The sequence below is a fragment of the Pseudorca crassidens genome, chromosome 10 (genome assembly GCF_039906515.1).
Source record: "Pseudorca crassidens isolate mPseCra1 chromosome 10, mPseCra1.hap1, whole genome shotgun sequence".
NCBI classification, from domain to species: Eukaryota; Metazoa; Chordata; class Mammalia; order Artiodactyla; family Delphinidae; genus Pseudorca; species Pseudorca crassidens.
The window spans coordinates 36,122,731-36,142,055 of record NC_090305.1 but is presented as its reverse complement, the minus strand read 5'-3'; the positions used below and the strand labels follow the sequence as shown (position 1 = coordinate 36,142,055).

General features: G+C 41.6%; 1 protein-coding gene across 22 annotated transcripts in view; it reads left to right on the top strand.

The window, feature by feature from the left end:
- The window catches only part of DNAH8 (dynein axonemal heavy chain 8), a 327,555-nt gene that overhangs the window by 284,576 nt on the left and 23,654 nt on the right, over nucleotides 1-19,325 (top strand). For all 22 annotated transcript variants that reach the window (XM_067753082.1, XM_067753094.1, XM_067753083.1 and 19 more), the window contains one exon: nucleotides 2,956-3,116. In XM_067753082.1, the coding sequence (XP_067609183.1) occupies nucleotides 2,956-3,116 (161 nt within the window). The remainder of the gene's footprint in view (nucleotides 1-2,955; nucleotides 3,117-19,325) is intronic.

The following is a 19,325-nucleotide window of genomic DNA, read 5'->3' as shown; positions in this document are numbered from 1 at the left end:
GAGTTTTATTGGCTGGGGGTAGAAATTAGGAATTCTGTTTTGATCATGTAAACTTTGAGATGCTTACTGGACACCCAAGTGCAGTTGTCCAAGACTGTAAGCTCCATAAGGGCAGGCACTTTGCTTGTTTTACATCACTACCAAATTCCCAGCACCTGGAATGGAATCTTTCACATAGTAGGCGCTCAGTAAATATTTGTTGAATAAGAGAATGAATGAAGATAAACAAAGCAGTTGGATTTACAGGTGTGGAGCTCAGGAGAGAGCTCAGGGCTGGAGAAAAAGATTTGGAATTTGTCTTATACAGATGGTATTTAAAGTCAAGATATTAGATGAGATCATCATCTAAGAAGAAAGTGTAGAGAAAGGAAAGGAAAAAAAAAAAAAGAAGCTACGGACAAGGCCCCGAGTATTTTAATGTATTGAGAAGGAAGAAATGTCAACTGAGAGAGGTCAAGGAAGAGGAGGAAAGGGAATTGCCCTTTACTTAGTATTTGCTTAGTAAATTAAAAAAAATTTTTAACCTACTTTAAAAAAAATATGTAAGATAGCCCAGTATAGAAAAACATAAACATTCAGCTTAATAAATTTCTTCAAATAGACATAGAATGTGAATGACTAGGGAGGCAAAGGCCTGTCCTCTGCTGCCTCTTTACCCCGACCATGTTATCCAGAATTGCCTGAGTGAAAATCACTTCAATTGTAAACCAGTGCCTTCAAATGGGATCCTCTTTCCCTATGACTTTCAATTTGGGGCTTATCTTTGAACCCTTATTTGTTTTCTCTGTTCTCAGCATCTTATGGTATGTCTCCCTTAAAACCAATAATTGTAGGACCTTATTCATTGTCCTTGGAGGATGACTGCTTATTTTTGTAGGGTACCTTCTAGAGTCTCCCAAAGTAATTCCATGTAGACTTCATACTCTGTATTTTGATTATACCAAAAACGTCCTCCAAATTTGGTGAAACTCAACTACTTTTGTGTTTTTGAGTCTAGCTATTTGTGGATTTACAATTTATACTTTTGTACTTTATAAATAAAGTAGTGGAAAAACAAGAGGAAACTTCATTTTCCCTTTATACACATATGTCATCTGGCAACACGAAACTCAGTGTGGTCATTTGTTGTCTGTGTGCTGAAGACCCCATGGCCTTTGCCCCCCCAGTCATCCACATCCCTAAAAAACTAACCTTTATAAATAATGACCAACATCATAGCACTGTTTTTCTTTAATGACTTTCAACTGCTCCCCATTTTTTAAGTTAAGCACTAGTCCTCACCCTGATAGTCATCCACAATGTGACCTCACTTCCCTTTTTCTGTACAATCTCTTACCACTGCATTATATTTACCTTAGGGTAAATACAGTGATTTCATCATTTACCCAACCTGCCTCACATTTTTTTTTTTTTGTGGTACGCGGGCTTCTCACTGTTGTGGCCTCTCCCGTTGCGGAGCACAGGCTCCGGACGCGCAGGCTCAGCGGCCGTGGCCCTGAGGCCCAGCCGCTCCGCGGCATGTGGGATCTTCCCGGACCAGGGCACGAACCCGTGTGCCCTGCATCGGCAGGCGGACTCTCAACCACTGCGCCACCAGGGAAGCCCTGCCTCACATTTTTGCGTCAGTTTTTTTGCGTGTGTGGTCTCTTTGACAAGTTCCTTTGTCAAAATTCTATCCTTCAAGGCTTATCTCCAAAATCACCTCCTAGATAAAGCTTTACCTGACATCCATCTGGCTATTCTTTCTTCTTGGCTTTAAGCCTCCTTAGTACTTTGCTTATTTTTATTTCCTCTGTCTCTTACCTTCGTGCACTTTATCTTGTGGTTATTATGTAATTGGCTTATCTCTCTACTGTGTCACAAGCTCCTTGAAGGAAAGGACTGTGTGTGTCTCATCTTTGCATTCTGTTCCTTTTCTAAGCTCAAGGCCTTGTGGACAGGAGTTGAATAGGATAGAACTGTGATGAGTAAAAAATGAAGAAAACCAGTACACAGGGTATTTCAGAGCAATCACTGGACCTAAAAAGAGCTGGAAGAAGAAGGATATGGAGGGAAGATACTAGAGAAAGTGTGACCAACCGAAGGAAGGCACAATCCCCCTCTCTTTTCACGTGGAGTCCTCTGAGTGACTCAGACATCCTGCCTGCATTTCTGCTCCTCCCACCATCCCATTATTTCCCTCCCTACTGGGAAAATCACTCCGTTAGACACAGAAGTTATTGCCTCAAATGAGGCTCACAGGCATTCAGCATTTTTTTTTCCTCTTCAGAATAAGTCTACTCACACCAAGTATATATCTGTTCTCTCACTGTTACCTTATAGATAATCAGTTCATATGGAATGAGAAAAGGATGTCTTAAGGAAAACAGTAAGATGGTTGGATATATCTGGTTCTTGTGTCCAGGGACATAACTTAATTAACAGAGAGAGCTCTCCAGCTCAGGGTGGGAAGGGAGACGTTTGTAAGAAGTTTTCCTGCTCGTGTGCAGTGCTCAGCGCCACTGTGAGCCACGCTGAGCACAACATAAGCCCCCAGGCATGAGCCCTGTTTGCGGGGAGAAAGGAGGCGGTGAAAATGCCCAGATATGCTCTCATGTGTCTGGTTATTGCTTCTGCAATACATTCCCACGTCTCTTTAAAGTGAGCTCGAGGGTCATCAGATTACTTCAGCAGAGGGTAGGCTTGCAAGGCTGGCTCTCTCCTCCTCGCCCTTAGAAAGTATCTTCTTTGGTGTTAAACAAAGACCGGGTTTCATTGTTTTTGTGTTGTGGGCTCTCTCTTTTCTTAATCTATGTCTAATTATACTATCAGTGGTTTTGTTAAGGTACTTTCAAACCCAATATAAAAACTGATTAAGATGGAAATAAGGTGATCCTATCTCCTTGATAGTGGCAGTTTTGGGTTTTCATTTAGTTGTTCATCAATTTTATTTCTCCTGTTTTCTCTCCCATATAGGTCTGGTTCAGTGAGAAGATGTTTGAACCATCATTCTGTTTTTATACCGGGTATAAAATCCCCGTGTGCAAAACCTTGGACCAGTATTTTGAATACATCCAGTCATTGCCATCCCTAGATAACCCCGAAGTCTTTGGGCTTCACCCTAATGCCGATATCACGTAAGTTCCTGGCATTTTTTAATTTGAAAGGATCATTTGTAACCCAGCCTGGCAAAGACTGTGCATTTCATTTTCTCCTTTCCCTTCTTTTTATTTTACTGTGAAAAATAGTGTCACTTCCTATCACTTCCTATCTCGCAATTACAATTTTGTCATATCTTGGCCTGCTCCTGCTCACTAAATCCTACTGCTCCAGAGTTTATAACAATGTTAAAAGCTCTAATTTATGCATTGATTATTTCTCCTCTGTCGAGTCATAAAACCAGTTGGTGTTACTGGTCTTGATGCCATTGGTCTGACAAGACAGTAGCGTCCCAGTTCTTTGCCTTTTACATCAAAAAACCTAATAAAAAATAATGGTCATAAACAGAACCGCAAAGGGCCAGGAGGGTGGACAGAGGAGGAGGACTTGTATTTCTGTTTTGATGGTCCCTCTCCCCTTACTTGCTCACCTGCATCCTTCTGTAAATACCTGCCCATGGAGCGCATGATGCAGCGAGCACAGGAGCACAGGAACACAGACGCAGAGCCCGGGAGGAAAGGCTCAGAGTGATGTCCCTGCTACAGTCACTGTGGTAAGAGGTGGTGAGGGAAGAGACAAGGCATGCCTCCAAGTCCCAGGCCCCTTCTCAGACCCGTCCTTTGGATGAGATCTCACCCCTCATCTCTCCAGAGACCCCTACCTGAACACAAGACCACCCAGCTCCACAGAGAGGGCTCCAAGAAACCCCAGCTGAGAGTCTCCCTGGATGGTCATGCCTTGGGCTCACTGGCCAAAGACCACAAAGTTTATGTCCAGCAGAGTGGCTGGTTTCAGGAAATGGAAGAAACCGAGACTCCTGTGGTAGATTCTAAGCTGTGACAACTGAGAGGAGTGCACTGTACCTCTCTCCTGGTCACTCACCTGCTGTGGCCATTTCAGCAGCGCTGCAATGGGGCACGGACGTCTCCACCCTCTGGTTCCCTGCCCTCGCCCAACATCCCAGAGTCCTGTTTGCTTCCATTGCATTGTGTCTCCACCCTGAGCATGCTCCCCGCCCCAGCACGAGGCTTGGCCTCCTGGCCTATGTGTCCCCCACATTCATTCTCACTTCTCCATAGCCTCTAATCTCTCCCATGCCTCTTTTCATCTTCAAAGATGTGGGCGTGACCCCCAAAGACCCACGAATGGCCATCACTCATTTCAGACCCCGTGACAGAACCGTGATGGTACTTTGGTGGCGGCTCTAGCTATTATTTGAAGAGTCTGTCATCAGTTAGCAGGAGACTTTTGAAATGAAGAAATAAAAAGGCGTCCTCAGAGATCCGTTCATGAATCAACATTATCTGAAAGAGAACACAGAGAAAGAGGTTTACTTTAGCTAAGACTTTAGAAATGTGAGTCAGACCACGTCACTTCTCTGCCCAGGACCCTCCTGAGGCTCCTGTCTTCAAGTCAAGGGCAAAAACTGACAATGACCTACAGGTGACCTACAAGGCCCAGTAATACCATCTGCCCCGCCCCTCATGGCCTGGTCTCCTTCTGCCCTCTCCCTCACTCTCGCCACTCAGCTCCAACTTCCACTACCTTCCTGTTAGTCAGGCCAGACGGCTCCCACCACAGGATACTTGTACTTCCTGGAACATCCTTCCCCCAGGTATCACTGTGGCTTACCTTTTCACCTCTTCCGGTCTTTGCTTAAATGTCACCTTTTCAATGACGCCTTCCCTGGCTGTCTTATTTAAAAATTGCAAACCACTCCCTAACCCCCACCCCAGACTCCATCCTCCTTGCCTGCTTTGTTCCTATCGATTGTATCACCAACTCTTTACTTATTTATTTGCTATCATCTACCTACCATCACTAACATAAACTCCATTATGTCTGAAACTTTTGTCTTTTTTCACTACTGTACCTCGAGTGCTAAATAGTGCCTGATACTCAGGGAATATTTGTTGAATGCATCAGCAATACTAAATTCTCCTAGGCTGCGGAGAATCTAATAAGTGGGGATAGTCCGTGGAAAGATCTCATGAGTTCACGCGAGTGGGCAGAAAAATGGCTAATAAGTTTTAATGCACTTGTAAATTAGCAATTGGAGTGGTTCACATATGAGGGCTCTAAACTTTGATTCCATCCTTGGCAAGAGCCCGAGGAGTCACCATAGCTGGTACCTGGAGAATCTGATCCTGTCTGGTGCTACAGGATCCTACCAAGGAGTAGATGAAACAAGGTTGGAAGCACCTCACCCTGACTTACAGGGATGGCATTCCTGTGCCTGGATTACTGCAGGCAGTTCTGGTCACCAGCTCTCAAGAGAGATAAACCAGAGCTAGAAAAAGTCCAGAGAAGGGCAACCAAATTGTAATCCAGATGGGAGGAAATGATAAAGACAAACTATTTTTTTCCCTTGAATTTTATCTTCAACTATTATAAACCCTCAGAAAAGTTGCAAGTACAGTGAACACCTATATACCCTTCACCTTGGTTCACCAGTTGTTAACATTTTGTTCCATTAGCTTTTTCTTGTTCTATATTTACATCTCTGTATATTTATGTATCTACAGCTATATCCATACATAACCACATCTCTGTGTGTGTGTGTGTGTGTGTGTGTGTGTGTGTGTGCTTATAGACCCTCTGAGTGGACAGAGCTAGGAAATACGTATTTTTTAAAACATTATGAGCTCATACTCTAACTCCAATACCAATTGTACACCTCAGGGTTCTTCCTTGTCCTCCCTCATTATCTCCTTTCTCCCTCAGGGAGAACCCTGGTTCCCAGCAGCTTCAATATGTTTACTCATTTGCTCCAAATTACACTGCTGTTACCGAAAGTGGGGTCCAGCTTCTCGCCACTCAAAAGCCAATAAAGAAGCAAGTGGGTGGAAAGGAAAGTTTGCTTTATTTCGGATGCTGGCAGCCAGTGGGTAGGGCGGACTCCTATCCAAAGGCTGACTTCCCCCACTGACAATCAGTGGGCAAGAGCTTTTATAGACAGAAGGAGGGGACTACATGCAGAAACAGCACAGTCAGCTCTGATAGTCATCTTGAAATTGGTCATGCAGTGGTCTGACCAGCGTCATCTTGATTAAGTACGGTTAATCTTCAGTTCCAGTGTCGGTTTGTTTTCATTTCTCAGAATTGTGGCAGCTTATATCATGGCTACAGTTTCATCATCATGTAGTTAACTTCTTCCACCTGGTAGGGGTTTCAGTATCTATAAGACAGCTCACAGGATACAGCTCAGAATATTATCTACAGCCCTTGAGGAGGAGCTAGAGGTCCTTGACTACGCTTAATGACTACACTATTATTATTTAGTCTTGTTGGACTGTTTTGCTTTGTTTCTGCATTCTCTCGCTTCTCTGATTAAACTTATTCTTTGGCTAAAGTTTTTCCACAGACAAAAGGCAAGCTGAGGACATGGGGGGCAAGGACCCTAGGGTCCTGCTCCATTGCACCACCAATACCATGACCAACAACAAATGTACTAAGTGGAGGTCAAGATTTCTTTGCAATTCCTTTCGTCCCTAGAATATATCCCACTGAGGGTGTACAGAGCACTATGTTCAAAAGTTACTCAGATTGTTTTAAATCTGTGAGGTTATGCTATCCGTTGATGTATAGGTACATTCATTTGTTACATTTTAGGTTTTTTTTAAAAAAAATTGTCGATTTTTTAAAGTATATGAAACATGATCATGGCTCAAAAGCCACAACTAGATAATAAGGTTCTTAGAGAAGTCTCACGCCCTCCCAAGCCATTTCCCCTTCCTTTACAGGCAAGCAAATGCATTAGTTTCTGGTTTATCTCCCCTGTGTTTCTTTTTGCTCATATGTAAGTACCATGTATATTCTTATTATCCTTTCTCTCTGATACAAAATTACCATACCATATATATGTATATATATATATATGTACATTATTTTGTGTCTCACTTTTTTCACTTAGTGCATCCTATAATCATCTATATGTTCATAGGTATCTTCCTCATTAAAGGCACACCTCAGAGATATCACTGGTTTGGTTGCAGACTACCACTATAAAGAGAATATTGCAATAAAACGAGCCACATGATTTTTTTAGTTTCCCAGTGCATGTAAACGTTATGTTTACACTATGCTGAAGGCTATTAAGTGTGCAATAGCATTATGTCTAAAAAACAATGTACATATCTTAATTTAAAATACTTTGTTGCTAAAAAATGCTATCATCTGAGCCTTCAGCAGGTCATAGTAGTAACATCAAAGGTCACTGATCACAGATCACCATAACAAATATAATAATAATAAATAAAAGTTAGAAGTATTGTGAGAATTACCACACTGTGACACAGAGATGTGAAATGAGCAAATGCTTTTGGAAAAAATGGCGCTAATAGACTTGATTGACACAAGGTTGCCACAAACCTTCCATTTGTAAAAACTGCAGTATCTTTGAAGTGCAGTAAACCGAAGCACAATAAAACAGGTATGCCTGGATGTTTTTTTTTTTTACAGCTGCATGCTCTTCCATTGTTTATATGCATCGTAGTTTATTCATCCATTCTCCCATGGGTGGGCATGTAGGTTGTTCCCAATATTTTGCTATCTCCAGTAATTCCTCAATTAATAATCTCATGCTTGTGGTTCCTCATATTATTGGAGATGTATTTTTCAGGATAAATTGCTATGGGTGGGATTGCTAGATCAAGGATTAATGAATATTTTCAGTTTCCCTTACAGAAGGCTATGCTGTTTTGCACTCTCACCAACAACATGACACGCACAGTGTCACGCAATCAACAACATGATTCACGGTCTCATCAACAGAGTGTTGGTGAAGCTTATTTTTCACCAATATGACAAGTGAGAAATGGCATCTCGGCATAGTTTTAACTTACTTCCTCTTATTTTAAGTGAAATTGAGCACGTTTTCCTATACTTAAGGACTATTTGGACTAAGATACCATCTTGGAGACCCTGTGAATAAAGCCAGGTGTGCAATGATACCGGCAGAGATTAAGGATGATGACGGGGTGGAGGCTAGAGTGAAGCTGCAGGACCAGTCCCACAAGGGGGCTGATAGGCTTTAGTGAATATAGAGCAATGGCTGAGAATCTCCTGTGGTTTTCATCTATTTGTTATTGTTGTTGCCTGCTGGATAGAGAGGGGCACAGCGAGCCTTCTTTGTCCTTTGGCAAGTCTCTCTTCACAGCTCTGTCCAAAGACTTACATGCTGTCACTGGCAGGCATGCTACAGATGCCATAAGCCGTCTTTTCCCAAAGTAGAGTGTTGGGATCTTGCAATCTTTCATCACACCAAGTGAGGTCAAGTAAAAAGTGCTGTACCTCTGCTTCAAATGAGAATTATTTCTGCTAGAAATAACTAGCTGGCCTGTAAGACCTGTGACCTTCCTCTGATCTCTCTTCATTCTTAACTTCCCCCTTGGTCTATCCTAGGGTCTTACTGAGGCTTCCCCTCTTTCCAGGGACCTTGCCCTGTTTCTGGTTCCTGCTCAGGTAGTAGCCTTTGTTCAGAAGCTCCATGTTTGGTCATTTTCTTGGCCTCTGAGTGAGTTTTGTCCTAGGTTTGATTCTTCTTTCCTCTGGTCTCTCAAGTACGTGGTGACTGTAACCCTAGCCTCCCTCTTACCGGCAGTTGAGCCCGCCTACTCGGAGGGCTGTACTCCAGCGCCTCGCTGTTCTCCCACCAGCCACCAGGAGGCAGTAAGCAATAACGGACGAAGCTTCCCAGCTAAAACCTACCCCTGCTCTCCTCCCACTACCCCTCTCCTACCCCTACACCCTTCCCACTCCAAGGAGAAGTGACTCTCCAACTTCTATGTGAAATGAAAGAACTAAAGGATTCCTTGTTATTTCTGGTCTGGAAGCTGGGATGGTGGAGGAGTTGGGAACAGGACTGCATTTGAGGGGGAATTACAGAGTCCCGTTTGGGTTGTTGAGTTGGGAAAGAAAGAGTGGGATGTATCTGAGTGGGGATAGAGTGTATCACGTGGGCTGGAGCCCAGGTGAGAGGTTTGAGCGCATTTGTGCAGAGATAACAGTTGAAGCCAGAGAGGGGGGTGACCTCTCTAAGATTCACTGGCTAAATCTGTGTGAATGTCCTCAGCTAGAAGAATCCTTATTAATTTTCCTGACTGTCCACCCCATTCAACAACACTCTTGCTTCCAGTCAGGTCCACCAGCTATAACTGAGCCGTGGTAGAGAACCCTCTGTTTCTGCTGATCAGAATCTGCACTCTGAAGTTAGCATCCATAAATTTGAGAGAAGAGGGAAATCTGGGGAAGGGGACCACAAGTCCTTCTCCTCCATCCTTGCTTAAGAATGCGGAATCCCTGAAGTAGAGGGGGTGGAATCCATCTGAATAAATGCTTTAAAATAAGTAGAATCTCTCCCAAGAGCTTAGATACCTTGCTGACAGGGACCATGAAAATGCATAGTTTATTCACATTTTATTATCTAGATTTGTAAGGTACCAAGGACTCTGCACATTCAACTACCTCAATGTCGAAAACAGTTATTTATTTTCACTTTTAGTCATTAGCAGTTATGCATATTTTTCTACCTTCTGAAATTTAGCAAGTGTCTTATTAAACTTTTATATTCATTTCTATGCAGGATGAATTTAATTGTATTCCTCTGAGTATTAGCTGACTTTTGAGCTCCAGATTTTTATTAAGAAAATTGTGCTCATTGATATTTCATGTGTGAAGAGGTATATAAGTCTAGGCTGCTTTGGATGTGATAGTGCACTAATGTCTCATTAGATGGTTAATTGTTTATTTTATACACCGTTCTGTTTTTTAGTTAGTTTGCATTTTATTCTTTTTTTTTTTTTTTTTTTTTTTTTTTTTTTTTTTTGCGGTACGCGGGCCTCTCACTGTTGTGGCCTCTCCCGTTGTGGAGCACAGGCTTCGGACGTGCGGGCTCAGCAGCCATGGCTCACGGGCCCAGCCGCTTCGCGGCAGGTGGGATCTTCCCGGACCGGGGCACGAACCCGTGTCCCCTGCATCGGCAGGCGGACTCTCAACCACTGCGCCATTAGGGAAGCTCCATTTTATTATTCTTGACCCCAACTATCCCACCCAACAGAGATGACTTAGACATCTCCCCCAAACCACAAAGCTGCAGGTCCAATATGAGCCACTTCCCATATTTACCCCAAAGAGAGATTTTCTTCTAGAAGTATCCCGGGACCAAAGCTCATGGAGTATTATAGTTCCTGTTCCTCATCTCAGAGTGTCTATGGGGACTGTTTTCTTGAAAGCCCTTGGACTTTGAGGCACATAGAGATACTCACAATTCTCCATTATAGCTAGCTAACTAGGCTTCTGCCTTTCCTATCTTTGCAAACAGAAAACCACCTTGTGGAAAAAAGAAAGGTAAGCTGTACAGCCCTGGCATTCTGTGCCTAATAAAATATGTGGTGGAACAACGATCTGGAGAGCTTGTCCAGTTCTTATGCAAAATGGGTCAGCTTTTCAGGGCTTTGTGCCCCCATCCATAGCTTGAGGACTGTTTTCAGATCACCTCATAAAAAATAAAATCACCCTCATGAAAATGATTTCTTAGGTGAAATCTAGCAGCAGCATATCCATCAACCCCTCCCCAAAGTGCTGGTGAATGTGATCAGTGCCAGCCAAGAACAAGCATGTCGCTTCCATGCTGGCGTGTGCTGTTGGCACCCAGTCACTGGTGCAGAGCGTGTTTCCAGAAAGGATTCAAGATGGAGGTGAGCCGAGAGAGCTCCTGAGAATCCCAGATATGGGGTCTTTCCCCTTTTTTATTTGTAGCTAGAACAGGTATAAAGAATGAGCTAGGATTTTCTTAGTATGAATGGGAATTTACTGCCGTTTTCTTCTCTTTAAACTTTAAAGATCTGTGTTTAAATATAATCATATTTAAATTATATCTATCTGATTCGCCTGTGTTTTGAGGAGTATACATATATATTTCCCTTTGTATATGGAAAGGTGCCAGGAAATGGATAGGAATGATAATATACTATACTTTTACCATAAGAAGGAACAAATAATTAAATTTTCATGCCCTTTAAATATTGGAGAATTGCTCTCCTTTATATTTGAGGTTTAATAAAATCCAAGCCGGGCTTCCCTGGTGGCGCAGTGGTTGAGAGTCCGCCTGCCGATGCAGGGGACGCGGGTTCGTGCCCCGGTCCGGGAGGATCCCACGTGCCGCGGAGCGGCTGGGCCCGTGAGCCATGGCCGCTGAGCCTGCGCATCCGGAGCGTCCGGAGCCTCTGCTCCGCAACGGGAGACACCACCACAGTGAGAGGCCCACGTACCACCAAAAAAAAAAAAAAAAAATCCAAAAAAATCCAAGCCAGCTGGCCTCAATTCAATAAACAAATATTTATTGAGAACATACTCTCTAGCCAGCTTGGGGATACAAATATCAGGAAGAGGCAGTCCTTACCCTTGGAGCTCATTGTCTATTAGGGAAGATAGATGAGTGACAGATAGTTGTGCAATTCGATATGGTAAACTCTAAAATCAGGAGGGATTATACACTCTGCTGTGAGAGCAAAGGCAAAGGAGTAATAAATTCCAGCTTAGGGATCAAAGTAAGCTAGTGAGACAGTCATACCTTAAAGGATGTGCTGGAGTTCTCAGCCTAGAGAAGGGGTGGGGAGGAAGTGACTGCAGTATGGGGGTGGGGGGAACAGCAGCAAGAAGGACAGAGTGCAAGGACAGAGGAAGATAATGAGCAGGAAGGATGTGTACGTATATCAAATCATCAAGTTGTACACCTGCAATATGTACAATTAAAAATAAATAAAACAATTAAGCTCAGTGAGAAAAAAAGACAAAGGGACAATCCAAGGAAGGGTATGAGGATGTAAAAGTGTATGATGTGTGTGGAGAACCGAGTCCAATGTGCCTAGAGCATGGTGAGGGGAGGGGCTTGAAGAGAGGTGTCACCTGACCTCGAGGCTGATGCAAATGCAGGGATTGGCTTTTGAAGATTTTGGGTGTCATGGGAAAGAGTTTGGGGCAGTTCTGAAGGCAGTGGGATGAAGATGCTGAAATTTTCTAGATGGATGCTAGAAATGATTTGGAAGTAGGACTTGGAAACCAAGAAGCGCTGGGAATATGACATCAGGAGGAAGCTATCTCTGAATTCGTAAGCTGGGCAGCTGGGCAGTTCGGCGAAGACATTGTTAAAGGAGACGGGGCAAGAAACAGTTCAGATGAAGGGGAAGAGAGAATTAAAACAATGAGTTAGGCTTGGGGTTTGTTTGACTTAGGAAACAGAGAGCCCTAGGAGTCAATGGAAATGTGGGTACTTGGAGTTCATGATAAAGTCAGAGATTTAATGTTGTATTTCATGATACTTAGTAAGATGTCAATGACAGTGACACCTACATCTTGTCTAATACAGCAATTCACCCATATATTCTATCTTCACTGTATCTAAAGCTACAATGAGATCATGGAATATTATGAATCACATAGAAATTAGATTTCTGAAAAATGCATATAACAGCATGTGGATCCTTCACCTTTGATAACTTCATTTTGTTGTCCCATCAGCTATTTTCATAGGATTTTCCCCGCTTAGAGTTATTTGCATTTTTCTTGTACTTCGTATGACTTTTTAAAACTGGGATAACACCATACTTCAAAATTTAGGAATGGGTTCAAGTGCCTTTGGTGCCATTTTACCAGAATATTTTGCTTTCTATTCATGTGTTCAACTGTGTATGTGCTTGATATCTTCATCTTTTAAAATAAATGTCTTTTGGGATACTCTAAAACCACAACATCTGAATAGAGGCTACTCACCACAAATTAATTTAGAAATTAAAATTATATGTAAAATTACACAAAATCAATTTTCATTTGTTAAAAATCACCTTTTATCTTATTGCCCTTATTGTATAATTCATATGTTTAAAGGTCATGTGGAGTTAATACCCCAACTCTGGTTGGGTTACAAACATTTACTGCTCTGACACAGGACCCTCATAATCACCATATCCGACCCAAAATCCAGCATGTAAAGCCTGGTGGCAGTTGCAGTTGCCTTAGCTATGACTTTTGGAGAGGATGTGGTTGTCTGGACATGCAGGTTTGAATCCTGATGCCAATCAATCAGTAAAAATGATTCGACCTGCCAATCAGTTGATAAAAATGCTGAAGACAGAAGCATCTCAGGTTGGGAACTCAGCTGGCTTGAGAACGGAGAAGAGCTAGTGTTTCAGTTCCATGATGCAGCAAACAAGGACGGCTGCAGGCTTTGCCCTGTGAGGTGCCAGGCATCCTAACTGCAGAGGAGAAGGTGGGAAATGAGCTGCTGACTGCAGCGGTAAGCAGCCTTGCTGAGCGTCAGAAGGTGACCTAATAGAGCCAGTCTGCAAGGACTGGAAAGGGAGGACCAGATACAGCAACTTATTCATGGCTGTAAAAGGGAGAGCTTGACATGCCCACACCACTGGATCTCTAGAAACTTTCCTGAGTGAATTACAACAGGAGAAAATCATACTTCTATGCAGTGGACATTTGATGCATTTTTAGAAGGCCAAGCTGTGTGGCTGACAGGGTCTTGGTGCTCTGGCCAGGTGTCAGGCCTGAGCCTCTGAGGTGGGAGAGCCGAGTTCAGGACATTGGTGGTCCACCAGAGGCCTCCCAACCCCTCATAATATCAGTCAGCAAGAGCTCTCCCAGAGATGCCCATCTCAATGCTAAGACCCATCTCCACTCAATGACCAGCAAGCTCCAGTGCTGGACACCCCATGTCAAACAACTAGCAAAACAGGAACACACCCCCACCCATTAACAGAGAGGCTGCCTAAAATCATAATAAGTTCACAGACATCACAAAACACACCACCAGATACAGTCCTGCCCACCAGAAAGAAAGATCCAGCATCATCCACCAGAACACAGACACCAGTCCCCTCCACCAGGAAACCCACACAACCCACTGAACCAACCTTACCCATTGGGGGCAGACACCAAAAACAACAGGAACTACGAACCTGCAGCCTGGGAAAAGGAGACCCAAACAAAGTAAGTTAAGCAAAATGAGAAGACAGAGAAATACACAGCAGATGAAGGAGCAAGATAAAAACCCACCAGACCAAACAAATGAAGAGGAAATAGGTAGTCTACCTGAAAAAGAATTCAGAGTAATGATACTAAAGATGATCCAAAATCTTGGAAATAGAATGGAGGAAATACAAGAAAGGATTAACAAGGACCTAGAAGAACTACAGAGATAACAAACAATGGTGAAAAACAGAATAAATGAAATTAAAAATTCTCTAGAAGAAATCAATAGCAGAATAACTGAGGAAGAAGAAAGGATAAGCGACCTGGAAGGTAAAACAGTGGGAATAACTAATGCAGAGCAGAATAAAGAAAAAAGAATGAAAGGAATTGAGGACAGTCTCAGAGACCTCTGGGACAACATTAAACACACCAACATTCGAATTATAGGGGTCCCAGAAGAAGAAGAGAAAAAGAAAGGGACTGAGAAAATATTTGAAGAGATTATAGTGGAAAACTTCCCTTATATGGGAAAGGAAATAGTCAATCAAGTCCAGGAAGCACAGAGAGTCCCATACAGGATAAATCCAAGGAGAAACACACCAAGACACATATTAATCAAACTATCAAAAATTAAATACAAAGAAAAAATATTAAAAGCAGCAAGGGAAAAACAACAAATAACATACAAGGGAATCCCCATAAGGTTAACAGCTGATCTTTCAGCAGAAACTCTGCAAGCCAGAAGGGAGTGGCAGGACATATTTAAAATGATGAAAGGGAAAAACCTACAACGAAGATTACTCTACCCAGCAAGGATCTCATTCAGATTTGATGGAGAAATTAAAACCTTTACAGACAAGCAAAAGCTGAGAGAGTTCAGCACCACCAAACCAGCTTTACAACAAATGCTAAAGGATCTTCTCTAGGCAAGAAATACAAGAGAAGGAAAAGACCTATAATAACAAACCCAAAACAATTAAGAAAATGGGAATAGGAACATACATATCGATAATTACCTTAAATGTAAATGGATTAAATGCTCTCACCAAAAGACGCAGACTGGCTGAATGATTACAAAAACAAGACCCATATATATGCTGTCTACAAGAGACACACTTCAGACCTAGAGACACATACAGACTGAAAGTGAGGGGATGGAAAAAGATATTCCATGCAAATGGAAACCAAAAGAAAGCTGGAGTAGCAATTCTCATATCAGACAAAATAGACTTTAAAATAAGGACTATTAGAAGAGACAAAGAAGGACACTACATAATGATCAAGGAATCGATCCAAGAAGAAGATATAACAATTTAAATATTTATGCACCCAACATAGGAGCACCTCAATACATAAGGCAAATACTAACAGCCATAAAAGGGGAAATCGACAGTAACACATTCATAGTAGGGGACTTTAACACCCCACTTTCACCAATGGACAGATCATCCAAAATGAAAATAAATAAGGAAACCCAAGCTTTAAATGGTACATTAAACAAGATGGACTTAATTGATATTTATAGGACATTCCATCCAAAAACAACAGAATACACATTTTTCTCAGGTGCTCATGGAACATTCTCCAGGATAGATCATATCTTGGGTCACAAATCAAGCCTTGGTAAATTTAAGAAAATTGAAATTGTATCAAGTATCTTTTCTGACCACAATGCTATGAGACTAGATATCAACTACAGGAAAAGATCTGTAAAAAATACAAACACATGGAGGCTGAACAATACAGTACTTAATAACGAAGTGATCACTGAAGAAATCAAAGAGGAAATCAGAAGGTACCTAGAAACAAATGACAATGGAGACATGACGACCCAAAACCTATGGGATGCAGCAAAAGCAGTTCTAAGAGGGAAGTTTATAGCAATACAATCCTACCTTAAGAAACAGGAAACATCTCGAATAAACAACCTAACCTTGTACCTAAAGCAATTAGAGAAAGAAGAACAAAAAAATCCTCAAAGTTAGCAGAAGGAAAGAAATCATAAGGATCAGATAAGAAATAAATGAAAAAGAAATGAAGGAAACGATAGCAGAGATCAATAAAACTAAAAGCTGGTTCTTTGAGAAGATAAACAAAATTGATAAACCATTAGCCAGACTCATCAAGAAAAAAAAGGGAGAAGACTCAAATCAATAGAATTAGAAATGAAAAAGGAGAAGTAACAACTGACACTGAAGAAATACAAAAGATCATGAGCGATTACTACAAGCAGCTCTATGCCAATAAAATGGACAACCTGGAAGAAATGGACAAATTCTTAGAAATGCACAACCTGCCAAGACTGAATCAGGAAGAAATAGAAAATATGAACAGACCAATCACAAGCACTGAAATTGAAACTGTGATTAAAAATATTCCAGGGTTTCCCTGGCGGCGCAGTGGTTGAGAGTCCGCCTGCCGATGCGGGGGACATGGGTTTGTGCCCCAGTCTGGGAAGATCCCACATGCCGCTGAGCGGCTGGGCCCGTGAGCTGTGGCCACTGGACCTGCGCGTCCGGAGCCTGTGCTCTGCAACGGGAGAAGCCACAACAGTGAGAGGCCCGCATGCCGCAAAAAAAAAAAAAAAAAATTCCAACAAACAAAAGCCCAGGACCAGATGGCTTCACAGGCGAATTCTATCAAACATTTAGAGAAGAGCTAACACCTATCTTTCTCAAACTCTTCCAGAATATAGCAGAGGGAGGAACACTCCCAAACTCATTCTACAAGGCCACCATCACCCTGATACCAAAACCGGACAAGGATGTCACAAAGAAAGAAAACTACAGGCCAATATCACTGATGAACATAGATGCAAAAATCCTCAACAAAATACTAGCAATCAGAATCCAACATCACATTAAAAGAATCATACACCATGATCAAGTGGGGTTTATTCCAGAAATGCAAGGATTCTTCAATATACGCAAATCAATCAGTGCGATACACCATATTAACAAATTGAAGGAGAAAAACCATATAGTCATCTCAATAGATGCAGAGAAAGCTTTCGACAAAATTCAACACCCATTTATGATAAAAACCCTGCAGAAAGTAGGCATAGAGGGAACTTTCCTCAACATAATAAAGGCCATATATGACAAACCCACAGCCAACATTGTCCTCAGTGGTGAAAAACTGAAAGCATTTCCACTAAGATCAGGGAAAAGACAAGGTTGCCCACTCTCACCACTATTATTCAACATAGTTTTGGAAGTTTTAGCCACAGTAATCAGAGAAGAAAAGGAAATAAAAGGAATCCAAATCGGAAAAGCAGAAGTAAAGCTGTCACTGTTTGCAGATGACATGATACTATACATAGAGAATCCTAAAGATGCTACCAGAAAACTACTAGAGTTAATCAATGAATTTGGTAAAGTAGTAGGATACAAAATTAATGCACACAAATCTCTGTTATTCCTATACACTAATGATGAATAATCTGAAAGTGAAATCAAGAAAACACTCCCATTTACCATTGCAACAAAAAGAATAAAATATCTAGGAATAAACCTACCTAAGGAAACAAAAGATCTGTATGCAGAAAATTATAAGACACTGATGAAAGAAATTAAAGATGATACAAATAGATGGAGAGATATACCATGTACTTGGAATGGAAGAATCAACATTGTGAAAATGACTCTACTACCCAAAGCAATCTACAGATTCAATGCAATCCCTATCAAACTACCACTGGCATTTTTCACAGAACTAGAACAAAAAATTTCACAATTTGTATGGAAACACAAAAGACCCCGAATAGCCAAAGCAATCTTGAGAACGAATAATGGAGCTGGAGGATTCTGGCTCCCTGACTTCAGACTATACTACAAAGGTACAGTAATCAAGACAGTATGGTACTGGCACAAAAACAGAAATACAGATCAATGGAACAGCATAGAAAGCCCAGAGATAAACCCACGCACATATGGTCACCTTATCTTTGATAAAGAAGACAAGAATGTACAGTGGAGAAAGGACAGCCTCTTCAATAAGTGGTGCTGGGAAAACTGGACAGGTACATGTAAAAGTATGAGATTAGATCACTCCCTAACACCATACACAAAAATAAGCTCAAAATGGACTAAAGACCTAAATGTAAGGCCAGAAACTATCAAACTCTTAGAGGAAAACATAGGCAGAACACTCTATAACAAAAATCACAGCAACATCTTTTTTGACCCACCTCCTAGAGAAATGGAAATAAAAACAAAAATAAACAAATGGGACCTAATGAAACTTAAAAGCTTTTGCACAGCAAAGGAAACCATAAACAAGAAAAAAGACAACCCTCAGTATGGGAGAAAATATTTTCAAATGAAGCAACTGACAAAGGATTAATCTCCAAAATTTACAAGCAGCTCATGCAGCTCAATAACTAAAAAACAAAGAACCCAATCCAAAAATGGGCAGAAGACCTAAATAGACATTTCTCCAAAGAAGTTATACAGACTGTCAACAAACACATGAAAGAATGCGCAACATCATTAATCATTAGAGAAATGCAAATCAAAACTACAATGAGATATCATCTCACACCAGTCAGAATGGCCATCATCAAAAAATCTAGCAACAATAAATTCTGGAGAGGGTGTGGAGAAAAGGGAACACTCTTGCACTTCTGGTGGGAATGTGAATTGGTTCAGCCACTATGGAGAACAGTATGGAGGTTCCTTAAAAAACTACAAATAGAACTACCATATGACCCAGCAACCCCACTACTGGGCATATACCCTGAGAAAACCATAATTCAAAAAGAGTCATGTACCAAAATGTTTATTGCAGCTCTATTTACAATAGCCAGGACATGGAGGCAACCTAAGTGTCCATCATCGGATGAATGGATAAAGAAGATGTGGCACATATATACAATGGAATATTACTCAGCCATGAAAAGAAACGAAATTGAGCTATTTGTAATGAGGTGGATGGACCTGGAGTCTGTCATACAGAGTGAAGTAAGTCATAAAGAGAAAGACAAACACCATATGCTAACACATATATATGGAATTTAAGAAAAAAAAATGTCATGAAGAACCTAGGGATAAGACAGGAATAAAGACACAGACCTACTAGAGAATGGACTTGAGGATGTGGGGAGAGGGAAGGGTAAGCTGTGACAAAGTGAGAGAGTGGCATGGACACATATACACTACCAAATGTAAAATAGAAAGCTAGTGGGAAGTAGCCGCATAGCACAGGGA